At 38.3% G+C, this 17,231-nt stretch overlaps 3 protein-coding genes and 1 pseudogene across 7 annotated transcripts; 2 read left to right on the top strand and 2 right to left on the bottom strand.

Moving 5' to 3' along the window:
* The first annotated feature begins 239 nt into the window (after window positions 1-239).
* LOC129294473 (cyclic nucleotide-gated ion channel 1-like) lies at window positions 240-7,591 on the top strand. Of its 5 annotated transcripts, none has more exons than XM_054932881.1 (8): window positions 240-437; window positions 983-1,107; window positions 1,622-2,186; window positions 2,601-2,816; window positions 3,857-4,143; window positions 4,540-4,651; window positions 6,053-6,289; window positions 6,527-7,591. In XM_054932881.1, the coding sequence occupies exons 2-8, from the start codon at window positions 1,079-1,081 to the stop codon at window positions 7,388-7,390; spliced, it is 2,310 nt and encodes a 769-aa protein (XP_054788856.1). In that variant the 5' UTR covers window positions 240-437; window positions 983-1,078; the 3' UTR covers window positions 7,391-7,591. The 5 variants fall into 5 exon arrangements, with proteins under 5 accessions (XP_054788856.1, XP_054788858.1, XP_054788857.1 ...); XM_054932883.1 differs by having other exon boundaries at window positions 955-1,107; XM_054932882.1 differs by having other exon boundaries at window positions 935-1,107.
* Window positions 7,592-8,554: 963 nt separating this feature from the next.
* On the bottom strand, window positions 8,555-11,488 carry LOC129294475 (L-type lectin-domain containing receptor kinase IX.1-like). The gene is given in 5 exon segments (XM_054932885.1): window positions 8,555-8,886; window positions 8,889-9,833; window positions 10,063-10,148; window positions 10,445-10,477; window positions 10,579-11,488. Coding segments are annotated over 5 exon segments (2,232 nt in total). The 5' UTR covers window positions 11,475-11,488; the 3' UTR covers window positions 8,555-8,614.
* A 513-nt stretch (window positions 11,489-12,001) lies between these two features.
* Window positions 12,002-13,927, top strand: LOC129294545 (rust resistance kinase Lr10-like; annotated as a pseudogene).
* On the bottom strand, window positions 13,906-17,169 carry LOC129294476 (putative RING-H2 finger protein ATL21A). Its single transcript, XM_054932886.1, has 2 exons — window positions 16,171-17,169; window positions 13,906-14,586 (listed from the first exon to the last, which is right to left on the bottom strand). The coding sequence occupies exons 1-2, from the start codon at window positions 16,913-16,915 to the stop codon at window positions 14,225-14,227; spliced, it is 1,107 nt and encodes a 368-aa protein (XP_054788861.1). The 5' UTR covers window positions 16,916-17,169; the 3' UTR covers window positions 13,906-14,224.
* Between the last annotated feature and the right edge of the window lie 62 nt (window positions 17,170-17,231).

Below are 17,231 nucleotides of genomic sequence, written 5' to 3'. Positions count from 1 at the left end.
AATATCATGATCATGATCATTATTATTATTACTAATATTAATTCCAGTACGAGATACTGGAGGCAATATGCTGCACCGGTGGGTGGGGCGCGTTTACCCGTCAAGAGCAACAGACTTGACCGGACAAAAACGACCGTAGACAAAGACGCATATCTGAACATTGGGGCCCCACACAGCCAAGAAATTCTTGCCTCATCCATCATCGAATAAAGTCGTCGTTCCTCCCTCCTTTCCTCCCTCTCACACTGTCGACATTTTTTTTTTCTCTTATCAATTTAAGGAGCGAAACGACTGGTTAGTTGTCACTGTTCTTGTGATTTCCGCGATACTTCCTCCTCTTCTCTCCTCGTCCTCTCTGTAACTAGTGTTTGAACTTTGAAGGCTTCAAATTTCTGGCTTTGCTAATTTGCTTCCTCAGCTTCTGGAGTTTTTCCTGGGTATCCTTCTCCCCTGTCTCTGATCACAATCAGTTTTTGAGTTTGAATTTGAACGTCTTTTCTTCTTCTTCTTCCCCTCTAGTTCTAGTCCTGGTTTAGCCGTTCTATTACCAATCCAGCAACTTGAAGATGAATTTATTTTCTTGTCACTTTCTATTTTGCTAGCGGTTCTTTTTCTCAAACTTTTATTTTGTTGATACAAAATTTGGAAGTTATTGATGATTAATGAATGAATGTTTACAATTCAGTTATTGACTGTTAGAGTTTATATACCTTTTTTCCCCAAGTCGGACATTTAGTCGCGAGTATAAACCCATTGAAAGTTATATTCGTAGCAATTACGTTAACCATTGTCACAAGTTCTAATTCATTTTACGATTTTGGGACTAAAGTATGGTTACTTATATCGACCGCAACAACATATCGTTGGTCCTCTTGTTTTACACTCTTACTCTATTGGATGGATATTGTCATGAAGGAGTTTAACCTAATTTCAGAAATGGGTTTTCTAACATAGTATGCCCTTCTCATATTTTTGCTGGGAGAATCTCTGGTGCATGATGAAGCTCTTCAGATTGAGTGAGTTTAGCAAGAACGTCCATCCTTCTCTTAATTGACTGTCTCCATACTGGGCTACAGTAATGAATATTCAGCAGGAGAAGTCAGTCAGGTTAGTCAATGGGTACATGCCCTAATCTACTTTAAGCGGTGTCACGGTGCTCCCTATGGAATTTTAGAAACATTTTTCTCTGTGATTAGAAGGGAGTAAACTGAAAAAAAGTATAATGATTTTTTTACTTCTGGACTTTGAAAGTACCTTTGAGAAATTAGGAGGGAACTGGTCATCTAATTGGTGAAAAATATATCTTCTTTTGACTACTGAGACATACGTCTTGTTATATCATTGATTTTCAGTTGTCCCTATTTGCCTCTTACATTTGGTAGATATACAGCCACTTTCCCTAGAGACTGCTTTTGTAGCCTTGTGTTGTCAGCCGCCTCTAAGCCACCACTCTTGCGCATCAGATTTGAACTTTCCTAGTTGTTAACACCAGTAAATTGCAAAGCTTGATGCTTTATTTGGCAATTACATGTTTCACTGATTATTGGAGTTATATTCGGACTTATCATTCTGTGATCAGATTCATGGACTGATTTTATGTTAATTTATATAATATATACAGGTTTCAGGATTGGAATTGGAACGGTGAGAACCAATATTCCATTGCAAGTAGCACAAGCCACCCAGGGAGAATCTCATCTTCTCTAAAGTCAGTTTCTATGAAATTTCAAAGAGGCTTCAAATCTGGTTCTGAGAGAATTAAGAGATTTATAAATTCATTCAAATCTTTTCCTTATAATAGTGTGGTCGCTAGAAGTTTTAGTTCTAGAAATAAAATCCTTGATCCACAGGGCTCATTCCTTCAAAAGTGGAACAAGATATTTGTATTATCATGTCTTATTGCTGTGTCACTAGATCCTTTGTTCTTTTATGTCCCTGTTGTTGATGGTGAGAAGAAATGCCTTTCACTGGACCACAAGATGGAGATAACAGCTACTGTTCTAAGATCTTTCTGTGATATTTTTTATATAATCCACATAATTTTCCAATTTCGTACTGGATTTATTGCTCCCTCTTCTCGAGTGTTTGGAAGAGGTGTTTTGGTTGAAGATGCATGGGCCATAGCGAAGAGGTATCTGTCCTCATACTTTTTCATTGACATTCTTGCTGTTCTTCCCTTCCCACAGGTAACGAAAATCATATTTAATTTTTGCTGTATCATTGTTTTGACTTTTATCTTCTTTAATTCCCTTTAACCTTACAAGTGACTCAGCATTCATCTCTCTCTCTCTCTCTCTCTCTAGATATATATATATATATATATATTTCTATCTCTCTATATCCATCTATATATGCCTGTGTTTGTCTTGTTAGTGGCATCTCAGTCGTTTTGCTGCCATTAATTTACTAATGCAATTCACATATAATGAAATTGGGGAAGATAAGTTCAACCCTCTGAATTGGAAAATGTCAAAGTCTTCTGTTTCATGGGCCTTTGAAATCAACAGTTGATTTAACTGGCTTCACTTTTTTTTTTTTGGCTGCATGGATGGCTCTTGAAAGCTTATTGACTGACTAAAACCTTACTCAAATATTGCTAGGTGGTGATTTTGATTGTCATTCCAAGGTTAACAGGAGGCTTTAAATCGCTGAACACAAAGAACTTTCTAAAATTTGTTGTTTTCTTCCAATATGTACCAAGGCTTTTACGTGTTGTTCCTTTATATAAAGAAATCACAAGGACCTCTGGCATTCTCACTGAAACTGCTTGGGCTGGAGCAGCATTCAATCTTTTTCTTTACATGCTTGTGAGTCATGTAAGTTTTCTCTGTGATTCATTAGAAATCTAGCATTAATTTCTACTGCATGTTTTCTTTATCATTTCCATTTCAAGGTTTATTGGTTCTCTCTTTTAACCCATAAGATTTTTTTAAGTTTGCTTGTTTGCAAGTGTGACAATTTAATTCTTTCTGTAACCAAGGGGGGCTTTGTATAGTCACTGAATTAAAGGAGCACATCCTGTTAGTGCATATAATGATTGTGTGGTGATGATGCGTTCACATGTGGTTACGTTATAAATTATAATCATTGCTTGCGTTTCATATGCAATCTGCATTACCGTCCAGAGATGCCAATTCCAGAATATCAACTAAAAATTAATCTTGGTAAGATGTCTTGTTCCTATTGGATTTTGTGGTGTTTCAAAATTTGTGTGTGTGTGTGTGTGTGTGTGTCAATTTTTAAGGAGGCAAATGTAGGACATGCCTTTCAATTGTCAAGTGAAAAATGCCAGAGTTAGAAGCTCTAGGGGCAAAATATGATTCTTTGCGTAAGTCAGGGGATGATTGATTCTTGAATGGGAAGCGTGATTATTTCAATGGATTGGAACATGAGACTCCTTGGATGTGTATATACGCTAAATCCATGAACAATTATCTTTTTATTTCGTGCATGTATATATATATGCACTGATATATTATGGATATGATTGATGTGGCTGTACTTTCAAAAGTTTAATGTTAATTTTAAATTCAAATGCTTTTAAGAATTAGTGTTGCGAAGTTTTATGCTTGGAATCTTGAAGTCAAAGCCTTTAAATAATACCACTTGAAATTTTTTTCCTGCACTTCACCATATCAAGTAGTTATTATTAGCTGTTAGTTGAAGGCCACATTCATGATGATTACCCAATATTATTTTGGAAATACCTAATGTTACTTATTTAGATGTGCTATGTTAAGATTACAAGGTCAATCAAAAGAATTTTATTCGTTTGTTGTAATAACGATAATAATTGAAAAGGCAAAATGTTCTCAACCGTTATTTTTCTGATTGCCAACTTATTTGTTGCATGTAGGTTTTTGGTGCCTTTTGGTACTTGTTTTCTATAGAACGAGAAACCACTTACTGGCAACGAGCCTGCCGTAGAAATGCTACATGTCACAAGTCAGCTCTGTATTGTGGTTCTCCAGGGTCAAGGGACATTGTAAACTACTTGAACGATTCTTGCCCGATACAAGAGGCAAATACTACACTTTTTAATTTTGGAATATTCCTTGATGCACTTCAGTCTGGTATAGTGGAGTCAGGAGATTTCCCACAGAAGTTTCTTTACTGTTTTTGGTGGGGGCTTAGAAATTTGAGGTGTGTTTCATAGATATTTCCCCATTACACGAATAAATTGTTTTAGATTATGAATTAATAATATATTATGATGTAAGGTTATAACACTGGTAGCTGCACTTGGATTCTTTGAAATTGTTTATGAAGTTCTTTACGAGAGCTGGCAGGTTCTTTCGGGGATAAAATAAAATGGACAAATCATATTGTTCAATTGGTATTATTCTGTGGCTCTAACACTCAGGGTTTGGCTCTTTTTTGTGCGAAAAAAAGAAAATATCAGGGTTTTAATGGGGAATGGTAAATAAGGAAGATCATATCATTTAAAATATTATGCCTTTTGATTTAGAAGATTTCTTCTGACACCCTAAAATTGTTTCCTCTCCCTTTTACTCGGAACTTGGATCTTTCTTGTTGCAGTTCTCTTGGTCAGAACCTGGCAACAAGTACTTATGTTTGGGAGATCATCTTTGCTGTTTTCATCTCCATCTCTGGTTTGGTATTATTTTCATTTCTTATCGGAAATATGCAGGTTGGTACCAAATATCTCCCTATTATCTTTTATCTATGGAGTCTAATGGTTAAAATTAGAATTAGAATATATTCAATATTAGCACCGCTTTTACCCTTGTGGCTTGTTTCAAATTTGTAGTTTTACTCCGTGAGAAGATTTTCTTGTCAAAGACTTTCTAAATTTGGATTCGATGACTATATTTAGTATAGACACCTAGTGCCTATACTATCTGAGTTGTTAAAATCTAGATCAATGGTTATAAATTTATATCTTACTTGAAATTAATAAATAAGTGAGTTCATCTGAACCGTTGATCTGGATTTCAATGACTTAAATGGTAGAAGCACTATTACTGTCACCGGACCAAATCTGGGACTTTCTTGTGGAATAATAGGCAATTTTAGATGTAAATATGCTATCTCTACCAGGGCATTTACAATCATAGTGAGATTTAGAGCCTGTTTGGTTGTGTTCTCCTTTTTTTATTTCTAAAATCTATTTTGTAAAACTGTTTTTAGAATTATTTTTCAAAACAAAATAAAATGAAAATGTTTGATCATATTAATTTAAAAATAGTTTTAGAATTAAAAAATCAATTGATAATAAATGGCATCGGTGGCAAATAGCGATGGCTTATAATAATAATTGGTCAAACTAACAATAGTTTTCAATAATCAAATCAAATGTAATGTATTTTTTTAAAAAATGAAAGCAACTTTGAAATGTTTCTATTTTTTGTTTTTAAAAATAAAAAATGAGAATAATTTTAAAAACAATTAAATCCAAAACATTTATACAAATGAGTTTTTTAAATTTTTTGTTTTCTAAACCAGAAACAAATGGGCCCTTACATTCCTGATCCCTTGTGTATACCTTCAGTGCATTCAAGAAAAAAAAAAGTATACTTTTGGGTAGCGGATGAACTGCTGGAGGAGTTTCTTGTTCCCATCTCTACATCTAAAGTCGAGTTGGTAAATTCTAGGACAAAAATGGTTATCAGACCAAATGTCCACTGATAAATACAGTAAGAGATTTAGGGGCCTTTGAATATAACACATGCGTGTTGAGTCTTTATTTCTATACGCTTTGTTCTTAATTGTGATAGATATTTTCTGTCACTTCTCATTTTAATTAGATTTATATTAGATTCCCCTGATATGATTCTGGTCGATTAAATGATTGAGACACATATATGCTTCAGTTACACGTTGATTCACAGATGTGGACACTTCCTATTTCGAGGGATTAGAGATAAAGCTTAACTTTCCTTTAAGCAGGGGGGGATGTTTAAGTGTTAAATTTCCCCATGCAAACATGAGCAACTGTATGTCATAACGCCCATGCCACTCTGTCACTGTCGAGAAAATAATGTCTTCACTCTTCAGGGTCTTTGACAAAATTTTACTTTTTTGGAAACAGACATATCTGCAGTCAACAACTACAAGATTGGAGGAGATGAGAGTCAAAAGAAGAGATGCAGAACAATGGATGTCTCATCGGTTGCTCCCTGATAGTCTGAGAGAGCGAATCAGACGATATGAACAATACAAATGGCAAGAAACCAGAGGTGTTGATGAGGAAAACTTGATCCGTAGTCTTCCTAAGGATTTACGAAGGGACATTAAGCGTCATCTTTGCTTGGCTCTGCTGACGAGAGTATGTTTCTCCGCCGCTTTTCAATATTGTTTTCTTCTGAATTACTTCGCTATCAGAGGGGTTATTTTACATCAGCTTTTGGCCCCAACTTTTATTGTTTATGTTGTTCATTCAGGTTAATTTTAAGAGCAATCCATGTGATGAAATGGTTTTAAATTTCCTATTCATGCTAGAATATCTTCTTCCTTTTTTCCCTCTCTCAAAAGGCCTTGCAAGTCGCTGACATTGAACATGCAGTTTTTTTGCTGCAAAGTTAGGAATCCTGCTTTGCAGGTGGTGAATCAGAATCAGACGCTTAAAAAGAAGAGTGCAAGATTACTGGACTGGAGCCAAAAGATGAAATCTGTGTATTACAGTCTCGGGCTGACATTTGGTGGGTTTTGTTTTATATTGAAGGTGCCAATGTTTGAGAAAATGGATGAACAACTGTTGGATGCAATGGGTGACCGTCTGAAGCCAGTGCTCTACACAGAAGAAAGCTGCATCGTTCGGGAAGGAGATCCGGTGGACGAGATGCTCTTCATAATGCGAGGCAAACTACTGACGGTGACAACCAATGGCGGAAGAACAGGCTTCTTTAACTCAGAGTTCCTCAAGGGCGGCGACTTCTGCGGGGAGGAGCTTCTGACGTGGGCATTAGATCCCCATTCCTCATCCAATCTTCCCATCTCAACCAGGACCGTACGGACCCTCGTAGAAGTTGAAGCCTTTTCTCTCAAAGCCGACGACTTGAAGGTCGTGGCGTCTCAGTTCAGGCGTCTTCACAGTAAGCAGCTTCGTCACACTTTCAGGTTCTACTCGCAACAATGGCGGACATGGGCCGCGTGTTTCATACAGGCAGCGTGGCGGCGATATAGTAAGAAGAAGCTTGAAGAGTCTCTGAGGGAAGAAGAGAACAGGCTGCAAGATGCGTTGGCAACGGCAAGTGGTAACTCACCTAGCCTTGGTGCTACAATATATGCTTCCAGATTTGCTGCCAATGCGCTTCGAGCCTTACGACGGAATCGGTCCAGGAAAACACGGTTGGCCGAAAGATTTCCGCCCATGTTGCTCCAGAAGCCTGCAGAGCCCGATTTTACTGCAGACGAGATTGAGCAATGAGCACTCATAAATACCTCTTTTTATTCCCCTTTCGTGACGCTAGCTAGTACCAGTAGGCAGGCGATTGATGAGGCAGGAGAATCTATACCATGGATACTACTCACGTATGTGCTACGAGCAAGACACTTCGTCTCGTGCACTAATTTTGCAATGATTTTTTTTTCAATAAAAAATATTAAAATATAAAATATTAAGTTTTAAGCTTTCGAGTATAGAACTTGGAACGATATATGGAAATGACATAAGTGTGAACCCAAAATCTCCGGTCATGTTAATCACGAAATCAGATTCTACATAATTTTTGTCAAATGAGGAAAGGTAAATCTTTGAGTTCATTGAGATACGGGTTGATAAGTCTGAACTCTGAACTGTTAATATTAACTTTAGATAGCCTAGATTTAACCATAGTAATGAGTACCATGATATTACCCGCACAATAACAACATTGAATGCAGATTCTGAAGAAAGAAATAAAAGGACTGTAAATTCTATAAACCACTTTCCAATTACCAACTGTCTTGTTTGCTATGCTTTTCTCTTTCTCCCTAACATATTTCATCTCTCTGAATGTATACAAATATATCATATCTCATTGTTTCCTTTTCTGTTTTTTCATTTTTAAAGCAGATATGCCGTGCACTGTTACTTACATTGGTGCAATAGCACGGGTGGCTCAACTAACTACACACGTGATTGCAACATTACAAAAAATAAATAATGATCGATCTTGTCAAAGGAGTCTCAGAGAACTTGTGGAATACTAATTAGTTGATTTAAAAGAAACAATTTAAATATGAGAAACTGATCTCCAAAGTCCGCAAGCTGCAGCGTGAAATGATCCATTCATGATATTTAGGGTGGTTAAATAAATATTAACCGAAAAATTATTTAGATTAATTGATTGAAGGTTGATGCTTCTTACAAGAGTTCTGTGGTCATGGTCAATTCCACCCTCCTTTCCGTATGTCTCTTCCAAATAAATAAACAAATAAAAAGCAGAAGTTCAATTTGGTTCAGTCTTGGAGAGCTGGAGCTGGTCATTTCAAATTATCAAGCCCAACTATTTGACTTCTTAACAGAGTTGACATTTAAACCCCTAAATACATATATTATATCCACACACACACACACACATATATACAAGAATGAAATACATATAGGTGTAAAACAAAAAAGATGAAAACAACTTTTCCTTCCACAGTAGATATATTGTACAATATCAGCTCAGTTACACAGTGGTGTAAGGTCACTGGTGTCACAACTAAAGCTACTTGTAAGTGTTGTGCTAGTGCTGACTCCAACATCTTTGCCAGCAATTTCATCAGGATAAAAGGAAGGCCTCGGTGGTATCTCTAAACTTTCTAATTTCCCTTCCAGCATCTTTATCACCTCGCTCATTGAAGGCCGATCCTGAGTCTTCAATTGGATACACCACAGTGCAGTTATAAACATCTTCTTTGCCAGCTTCTTTTCCTCCTCTGTGGCATCTTCCATTCTATATCTCTCTCCTCGCTAAATTGATCATAAATCCAAAAGGGGAAGTAAGCTTGGCTTGAGTGCTCTGCATTGGGGTTAGAATTCTTCCTCTTACTTGCCATTTCCATTAAAAGCATGCCAAAACTGTAAACATCAGATTTATAAGAAACTCTTCCAATATTCTCATAAAACAATTCTGGAGCCATGTAACCTAGTGTTCCTCTTGCAGTAGTTAAGGTAACCATACTATCATTCACAGGATAAAGCTTTGCAAGTCCAAAATCTGAAACTTTAGGAGTGAAGTTTTCATCAAGAAGAATATGAGGTTTGATATCAAAATGTAAAATTTGCATATCACAACCTTGATGAAGATACATTATTCCATTGGCTACTGCAAGAGATATTTCATATATTTTCTCATAGTTTAGAGTGATGCCTCCTGCCTTTAAGAAACTATGTTTGTCCAGAGAGCTATTGGACATAAATTCATAAACAAGAGCACGTTTTGACCCATCAACACAATACCCAATGAGCCGAACCACATTCACGTGATGAATTCTTCCAATAGTTGCTACTTCATTGATAAACTCTTGCCAATTAGTTTTGGTCGCACCCAACATTTTTATGGCTACGTAAGGCCCACTACGCAGATTCCCCTTGTGTACAGAACCGAAGCCCCCTTGACCCAATTTGATCTTGAAATTATTTGTCATCTTCTTGATTTCTTTGTAGGAGTATCTTATAGGCACAAGTTCTTTATCTTGCAGGAAGTTCTCAATATTTTCATAAACCGAAAGATGTCTCCTCCTCCATTTATGAATCAATATGGCAATCAGAAGCGTAGCCCCAAACAAAAATCTAGCTGCTAAAAATGATGGTAGGCCATAATATCCAACCGCAATTGCTCTATTAAATGCATTTGCATTGTCAAGATGTATGTGCCGAAATGTAATTAACCACGCCAATCCTGTGTGAATGTATGAATAAAACAGTCAAAAGAAGCTGCATCGTTAAGATAAAGAATCTTGACCGCATCTTCTAATTCTGACTTACATTGCTATATGCATACACAATTTCAATACTCCAAAAGAAAAGTACGAGAATATGGAGGAAGTAAGGAGACAAAGGAAGGGACTGCTTTAATTTACGAGGGAAAAGGGTATATTGGTCAGAAAAGGCAAGGGCAATGGGCATACCAGTTACAGTGCCGGAAAGAGAAGCTGCCAAGAAAATTTCACAACTGTCAATAGATATATCATTCATAGTTCTAGAAAAAGAGGAACTGTTAAAAGAACAAATTATTAATTTATTATAAAGAAAGAGAAAAACAGGTCTAACCAGATAAAAGGCGCGAACGAATACAATGCATAAGACATTGTTATCCATGGTTATGTGGGTTCATGTCACTAATTGTATCAAACAATACAAACATTTTATATGGGCATTATATTGACACACTAAATATAGGAAAGGATCTAATCAAATTAGTATAATGGCAGAAGGCCAAAGATAAATAGAAAATGCAATCAGGTACCAATATGAGAAGCGGATAATAATTAAGAAGACAAGGTTATATACTTTTCGTGTAAATGGCAATCCTTGTGAAAATTCCTGCAACAATCCACAAATTAGAAAAAAAAAAAAAATCAGGTTGCCGATCTTCGAAATTGACGAAAACTGGATAGAAATGGATTATGAAGCAATCTTCTTACCTCAGGAGTGGGCCCCTCCATTGATGTAATAGCAGTGAGTGCTCAAAGTGGCACTGGGTGCCTCCGACGGTGTAGTTGAAGTAGCAAGGTTTGGAACCACATTGAGAACGACAAACAAAATGCATCCAGGAAAGCTCGAATCCGAAGGATAGTTGCCTATGAATATCCTTGTATGAAACATTAAGATGAGCACTACCGCCGTCCGCAACGGAAGACCATGTCGAGGAAGTAGGAGAGACTGCCTTCACACGACAACCAGGCCTCCAACTTGCAAGGTCTATGTTCCCAACAACAGCGTACGTATTGGAATCGTCAAGGCATGATGCGGTATCTACATACGAAGCATCGTCCCTCACAGGATCCGCACACCTCAGGTAAATTATAGGCTGCAATAGATCGCGGAAGATCAAGGCCCAGCCGTCGTAATTTCTCGCTTGGGCGGGTTGATAAGGATCCACTTGTTCATTGTCTGAATGAAATTCCTCGCCTTGGGATGAGGAGAAACCACTGAAATTGGAATTAAACAAAAGACAGCGAGGCATGGAGGAGCAATTAGCCTCTTGAATGCCAGGATCGACCAGTCTGATGGTGTAATTGTTGTAGTTGATCGCCTCTACAGTGTACTCCGCATAATTCAAACGTAAGACGGCAACGTTGTTGACACAATCCAACTCATATTCGCGCTCGCCACACTTGCCCGGGTCTTGCTTTAATCGAAATGGGTAGCTTATGTTGGGGAGTTTGCCATAGGAAGAAGGAGCGCAATGTTGATGGTGCTTCGCAGTACATGTTTGCAAGGCAAGGGGGATGATAAAGATCCACAACACCCAAAATCCTGGAGAGTAATGGAACAATACTTTGCCTTCCCATTGTTTCCACATGGAGGATGGAACCATATTTCTGATATTTCCAACCGCGTGTGCTAGTCAGGAATTCGAATATTAACTAAGGTTGGCGGCTATTATGTATATATGCATGTTTAATTTCTTTTGTTCACATGGTTGACTTGTCAAATGTTGGAGGTTGCCTTTCTGCCATTGGGATCCTACACAAATTGCACGGAAGTCTGTTTAAAACCCACAAAATAGAGCTTAACCTCAAGTTGAATTTCGCAATTCCCCTGTTGGTTCACCGACGATGTGGAATCCTAAATCTTTCTGGTTGTTGCTGCTGATATCGCTGGAACTGAATCGTTTTGTGTGATTTCCAAATGGCAACCGCTAGTCAAGAAATACAGATAATAACGGAGAAGTATGGGGTCTACTTATGCATTCCTCCTATTCGCATTGTTGACTTGTCAAATGGTTGGGATTAGTCAAGCCCGAGACTAATTGTGATGTTAATGTTGCCTCTCTCCTAGAAACCACAAATCAAAGCTTCACCTCAAGTTGAATTTCACAGTTTCCTTCCTGGTTCAACGATGATGCGGTATCCCAAATCTTGCTGGTTGCTGCTGCTGCTGATGATATCGCTGGAACTTAGCAACATGGGCTTTGCCGTATTGATGAGTGCAGAGAATCACGATGTGGACGTCATGGCCCTCCAAATTGGTTTCCTTTCCGACGCAAATATATCGATCCCGATCCTTGTGGCTATCCTGGGTTTGATAACACTTGTCACGAACATCACACGCTGCTTGAGCTTCCTGCACTTCCACTTCCAATCCAATTCAGGGTTAATCTCATAGATTACAATTATAACTATGTGTCCATATCTGACACAGAAAATTGCCTTCCCAGGCAGCTTCTGAAGCTCAACCATTCTTCAATTTCTCCTTTCCAATTTAGATCGTCTCCATTTGAATCAAATTCATTTGTCACCTATTTCTTTAATTGTCCTCCAAATGAGTTCTCCTGCCCATACGTCGCAGCCTCTGAGGAAACGCTCCTTGATTCGGGCCTAATATCCTGCACCAGGATGTTTAACATAATTCCATCACACTTTTGGGACAGAGACCCAAATGTTTGGACTTTATGGTGGTATAAACCTGATTGCAGTGAGTGCGAAGCCGGAGGCAAATTATGTGAGTTGAACAACAACGGTACAGAAGATGCTATCCAATGCTATGACCGCCCTCCCAAACCTATCAGTAAGATACTCTACGCTGCTATAGGTGAGATCACTTCTCTCTTTTAAGCATTTTCTTTTTCTACAACTTTTTTACTAGCAAGGAATTATCAATGATCATCGCGCAGGCGTGCCTGTTGGTTCAGCTGTTCTGGCGCTGCTTTTCTTTGCATTCTATAAAATCTACCGCTATTTTAGAATCAAAGGAGAGGATCAAGCGAGAGTGGAAAAGTTTTTACAGGATTACAGGGCATTCAGACCCACTAGATTCTCTTATGCTGATATTTATAGAATCACAAATCACTTGAAGGACAAGTTAGGTGAAGGAGCTCATGGAGCAGTGTTCAAGGGTAAACTCTCCAACGAAATTTCAGTTGCAGTAAAGATACTCAATAATGTGGAGGGAGATGGAACAGAGTTCATCAACGAAGTGGGAACCATGGCAAAAATCCATCATGTCAATGTGGCTCGCATGCTTGGTTTTTGTGCGGATGGATTTCACCATGCTCTTGTTTATAATTTCTTCCCCAATGGTTCGTTACAAAACCACATAAATCCACTAGATAAGGAGAACTTCCTTGGTTGGGAGAGACTACAACACATTGTTCTTGGAATAGCTAAAGGGATTGAGTATCTACATTATGGTTGTGATAACCGTATTCTTCACTTTGACATCAATCTGTCTAATGTGTTATTAGATGACAATTTCATTCCCAAAATTATTGATTTTGGTTTAGCCAAATTATGTTCAAAAAATCAAAGCACGGTCTCTATTACTGCAGCCAAAGGAACTCTGGGCTACATAGCACCTGAAGTTTTGTCAAGAAACTTTGGAAGTGTGAGTTACAAATCTGACATTTATAGTTTTGGAATGTTGAAGTTATTGGAGGAAGAAAAAATATAGATATATCAATTGATGGGACTTGCCAGATTCTATATCCTGGATGGGTTTATAATTTGCTTGAAGCGAGAGACATGCATGTCCAAATTGAGGATGATGGAGACAATAACATTATTAAAAAACTAGCAGTTGTGGGACTTTGGGGCATCCAGTGGAATCCAATAAATCGCCCTTCCATGAACATTGTGGTACAGATGCAAGAAGGAGATGAAAACAATCTAACAATTCCTCCTAATTCCTTTGGCTCAGCATCTCCTTTGAGTTCAGTTTCGGTTGTTTCGACAAGATTTAAAATTTTAAAGTTGGAAGTGATTCATGAATGAATGTAACTAGTTAATTGTTTTTAATTAAAATAATCATATTATCAAAACCTTTTGCTTATGGAAATGTTATTGTGCGTTGAATTATGTACACTCATTCACTCTTTTCTTTTTTTTAATGAAAAAAGGAGAGCAGTTTGGTTGCTTGAAATTGTCAAGTGCAGCAAGAAAGATCTATTTGACTCCTTGACAGGCAGAGTGGTAGAGACATCAATTTACAGCCCTTGAAAATGAGATAGTAGAGTTGAGACACGTGGTGGTCTCTGCACTAGGTCTCACCTCGTCAGCAATTGTTGGAGAAGTACAACCATGGAAACTGGAAGCTTGTGGGTGTAGAGGTTCAACGCCAGCTCAACAGTCAACAAGAACTAATCTTCCTGCAAAGAGGGCAGGAAGCATTCAAGGGAAGCCATGCGTCGATGCAGTGAGAATGGAAGGAGTGGAGGCATGCAGGTATGGTCTTGAGCGTCTCGTTGGGCCTGTACTCGCTCAGGCATATTGGGCACCTCCCTTCCTCCGCCTCTCCCACCACTTGTTTTGGGTACGACTCTATCGTCGGCCCATCAAGGCCCGACGCCATTGCGGACTGCGGTTCCGGCCCAACATATGTCTCGACCCTTCTACACCTCTCGCCGACGTAATACAGCATCCCGATGAGGCCCAACATAGCCGGCACTCCAATGCCTATGCCTATGGCATAACGTGCTCCCTTTGAAATCCCTGCCGCCATTACCACAGTTTCATTCACGGGGATTAACATTTATTCCAGCACTTCGGGGTATACATTTCAGTGCAACGTTTTTGAATAATGCTATGCTAGCTATCAATAGTTCGACACATTGGTCAAACTACGAAAACAACTCATTTTAAAATTTTTGGGTGCAAACTGTCCCAGCGTTTATTTGCAATTAGAGTTCATTTTGATAGTTTTCCATAAGCAAAAGGGGGCAAGTGATAGTTTGAATTTATATTTTGAAAATCTTATCTCTTTTATTTCCAAGAGGTGAACCTCATAAATTTCATGAAATTTAAAACATAAGTCACGTTATTTAGACTTGTAAGTAAACAGTTAATATTGTAACCTAGTTTATATTTTATCTTTAATATTAGTGTTGATCTCCGTCTTTTTATATATATTTTTAGCTTGTTTAGCCTCCTATCAACCTTCAAACGTACTTAGTTAAAACAAATCACACCCCTTTCAAATCACATCTTTAATATAATCAACAGCTCATTTTTGAAAGAAGGCGTGAGAGCTGAATAAGAAAGGAGAGAAAGCTGGACGATAGAAGAAAATGAACAGTTGGAAAACTTAGGTTGAAAAACAATTTGGAAGATTTAAGAGGGAAAGGGAATACCTGAAAACTTTTCAACTTTCCTCCCCAATTACCATCAGACAATTGAAGGGGTTTCAATGAAAATTTTGCTTTCACTTTCATTTTTCAGGTTGGAAATCGGACTTGTCCGTGTAGACTTCTTAAATTGGCTAATGCATTTAGTCGGTCCAATAATCAAAAGCCCAGCATAAAGCATTGACTGAGGTAATTACTGATTAGTTTCACCTTAGAATAAAAAAATTAAAAAAGTAAAGACTTTTGCAGACAATACATAGTGGAGGATAATTGACGTTATGGGTCGGTGTTGAGATTGTCAAATTAGAATTAAAAGAAACCGACAATAGAAAATTAAAAAAACAGAGAAGAGAACGCCACTTCCAGCTCACCACTGCAAATAATTTAAAAACCGATCCACCAGCGCCACGTTCTATCGAAGTTAATATTATTTACTCGTGCTAATTAATTAATTAACGCTCCGCATGATACTAGCAGCTAGCTAGCTTTCCCAACCTGAGATATTCTTTGCAGTCCAATCTGAAATAAGATGTGTTGTTTTCTCTTCGTTATCTTCCACATATTGCTGCCATCCAATCTGAAATATTCTTTGCAATCCCGTTGAGTAATAAGCATGTTAACATATGCGATGTCTTTTTTCCCCCCCGAGGGTCGAAAAAACTTGGAAGGGATGAAGTGCTCATAGAAACAATAGTTTGAAATGAAGATTGTTTCTCTGTAATTGATTAAAAAAAATGGGAAAATATCCCCCATAAATTTTCCAATTTTATTTTTTGTTATTCATGATTTTTTGAGCAATTTTTATCACTCATGATTGATATATTTGACTTTGTTATCAAATAGTAAAGCCAAGGCAACGTCAACGGAATATTATAAAAGCAATAACAGAAACGGGAGAGAGAAAACAGTAGAAAATTACAAGGTGCGTTTGGATGTGCGGGGTAGAACGTACCTTGGGAAGGAAAGTAGGAGCAAGCAATGTCAGCAGTGGAATTGATCTGGAACCCACACCGCCCACCACGGGACTCGCACTTCCCACACGGCGGCGAATCCCACGACAGCCGGAGGTCATCGCTCAGGTCTGACGACGATACGTGCTCGTAAAACGGCTGCTGAACCGGAACCCTAACGGTGGCAATGAAACTACAAACTGCCAACAAGTGCCTGAAAACCGATCTGGAAGACGTGGCAAAAACAGTATAGTTGGAATTGCTAAGGCAAGCTATTGGGGTATACCGATACTTGAGATACTCCGAGGAACAGTTGAAGAATGAGAAATCTTGATAATAAACGCCGCTAAATGGAGATCCAGTGAGATTGAGGGAGAGAATGCGTTTTGGGAGGCAGTTCTCGGGATCATTGATCCATAGTTCTTGTGCTGCATAATCTATTCCTCGGATATTGAATTCTCCCCCAGAGGATGGGAGTTTCAGCTGTGTTTGGCCTTGGTTACTGCAAGATACATCAAAACCTGGATAACCACACGACTTTGGCTGCTGCTGACTCTGTTGGATTCGAAACGGGAATCGGACTGTCAGGTTATCGTCCTGACAAACGGCGTCTGAGCATGTTTCTATGCTTGCTGGAGGAAGAATGTAGAAGAGGAGGAGGAAGCGAATGTTCATGTTGTGGAGTGGAGGACTACTGAGTACTGACTTTCGGTTTGCCAATTTACTCTTTTGATTTGCCACTATCATATGCGGTTTTAAACTTTATGCTTATGCCGTGTGTCTTGTCCTCTTATGTCATTGATCAATTAAAAAACTACTGTCGGGTTACGTTCATCCTTTTTTTTTTTTTTTGGTTATGTTCTTTTCTATCATGTCTATGTGAAGTTGGATGAGCTGAATGAATTGTGTATCATATTTATAAAATTCTGCAGTTATAGATTACATACCTTTCTCACCTCCACAGCTACGCCCTCCCGGGAGATTGTGGAGCGGAAATGCACGAGTCTCGATCACAATGATCATGATGTTCCTTTCTTTTTATTATATGTCCCTTATTCGGGTT

Source organism: Prosopis cineraria, unplaced genomic scaffold (assembly GCF_029017545.1).
Source record: "Prosopis cineraria cultivar Desert tree isolate PC_DT_omini unplaced genomic scaffold, ASM2901754v1 PC15, whole genome shotgun sequence".
Taxonomy (NCBI): domain Eukaryota; kingdom Viridiplantae; phylum Streptophyta; class Magnoliopsida; order Fabales; family Fabaceae; genus Prosopis; species Prosopis cineraria.
Note: the sequence above shows the minus strand (reverse complement) of the source record. Positions and strands in the feature narration are given on the sequence as shown.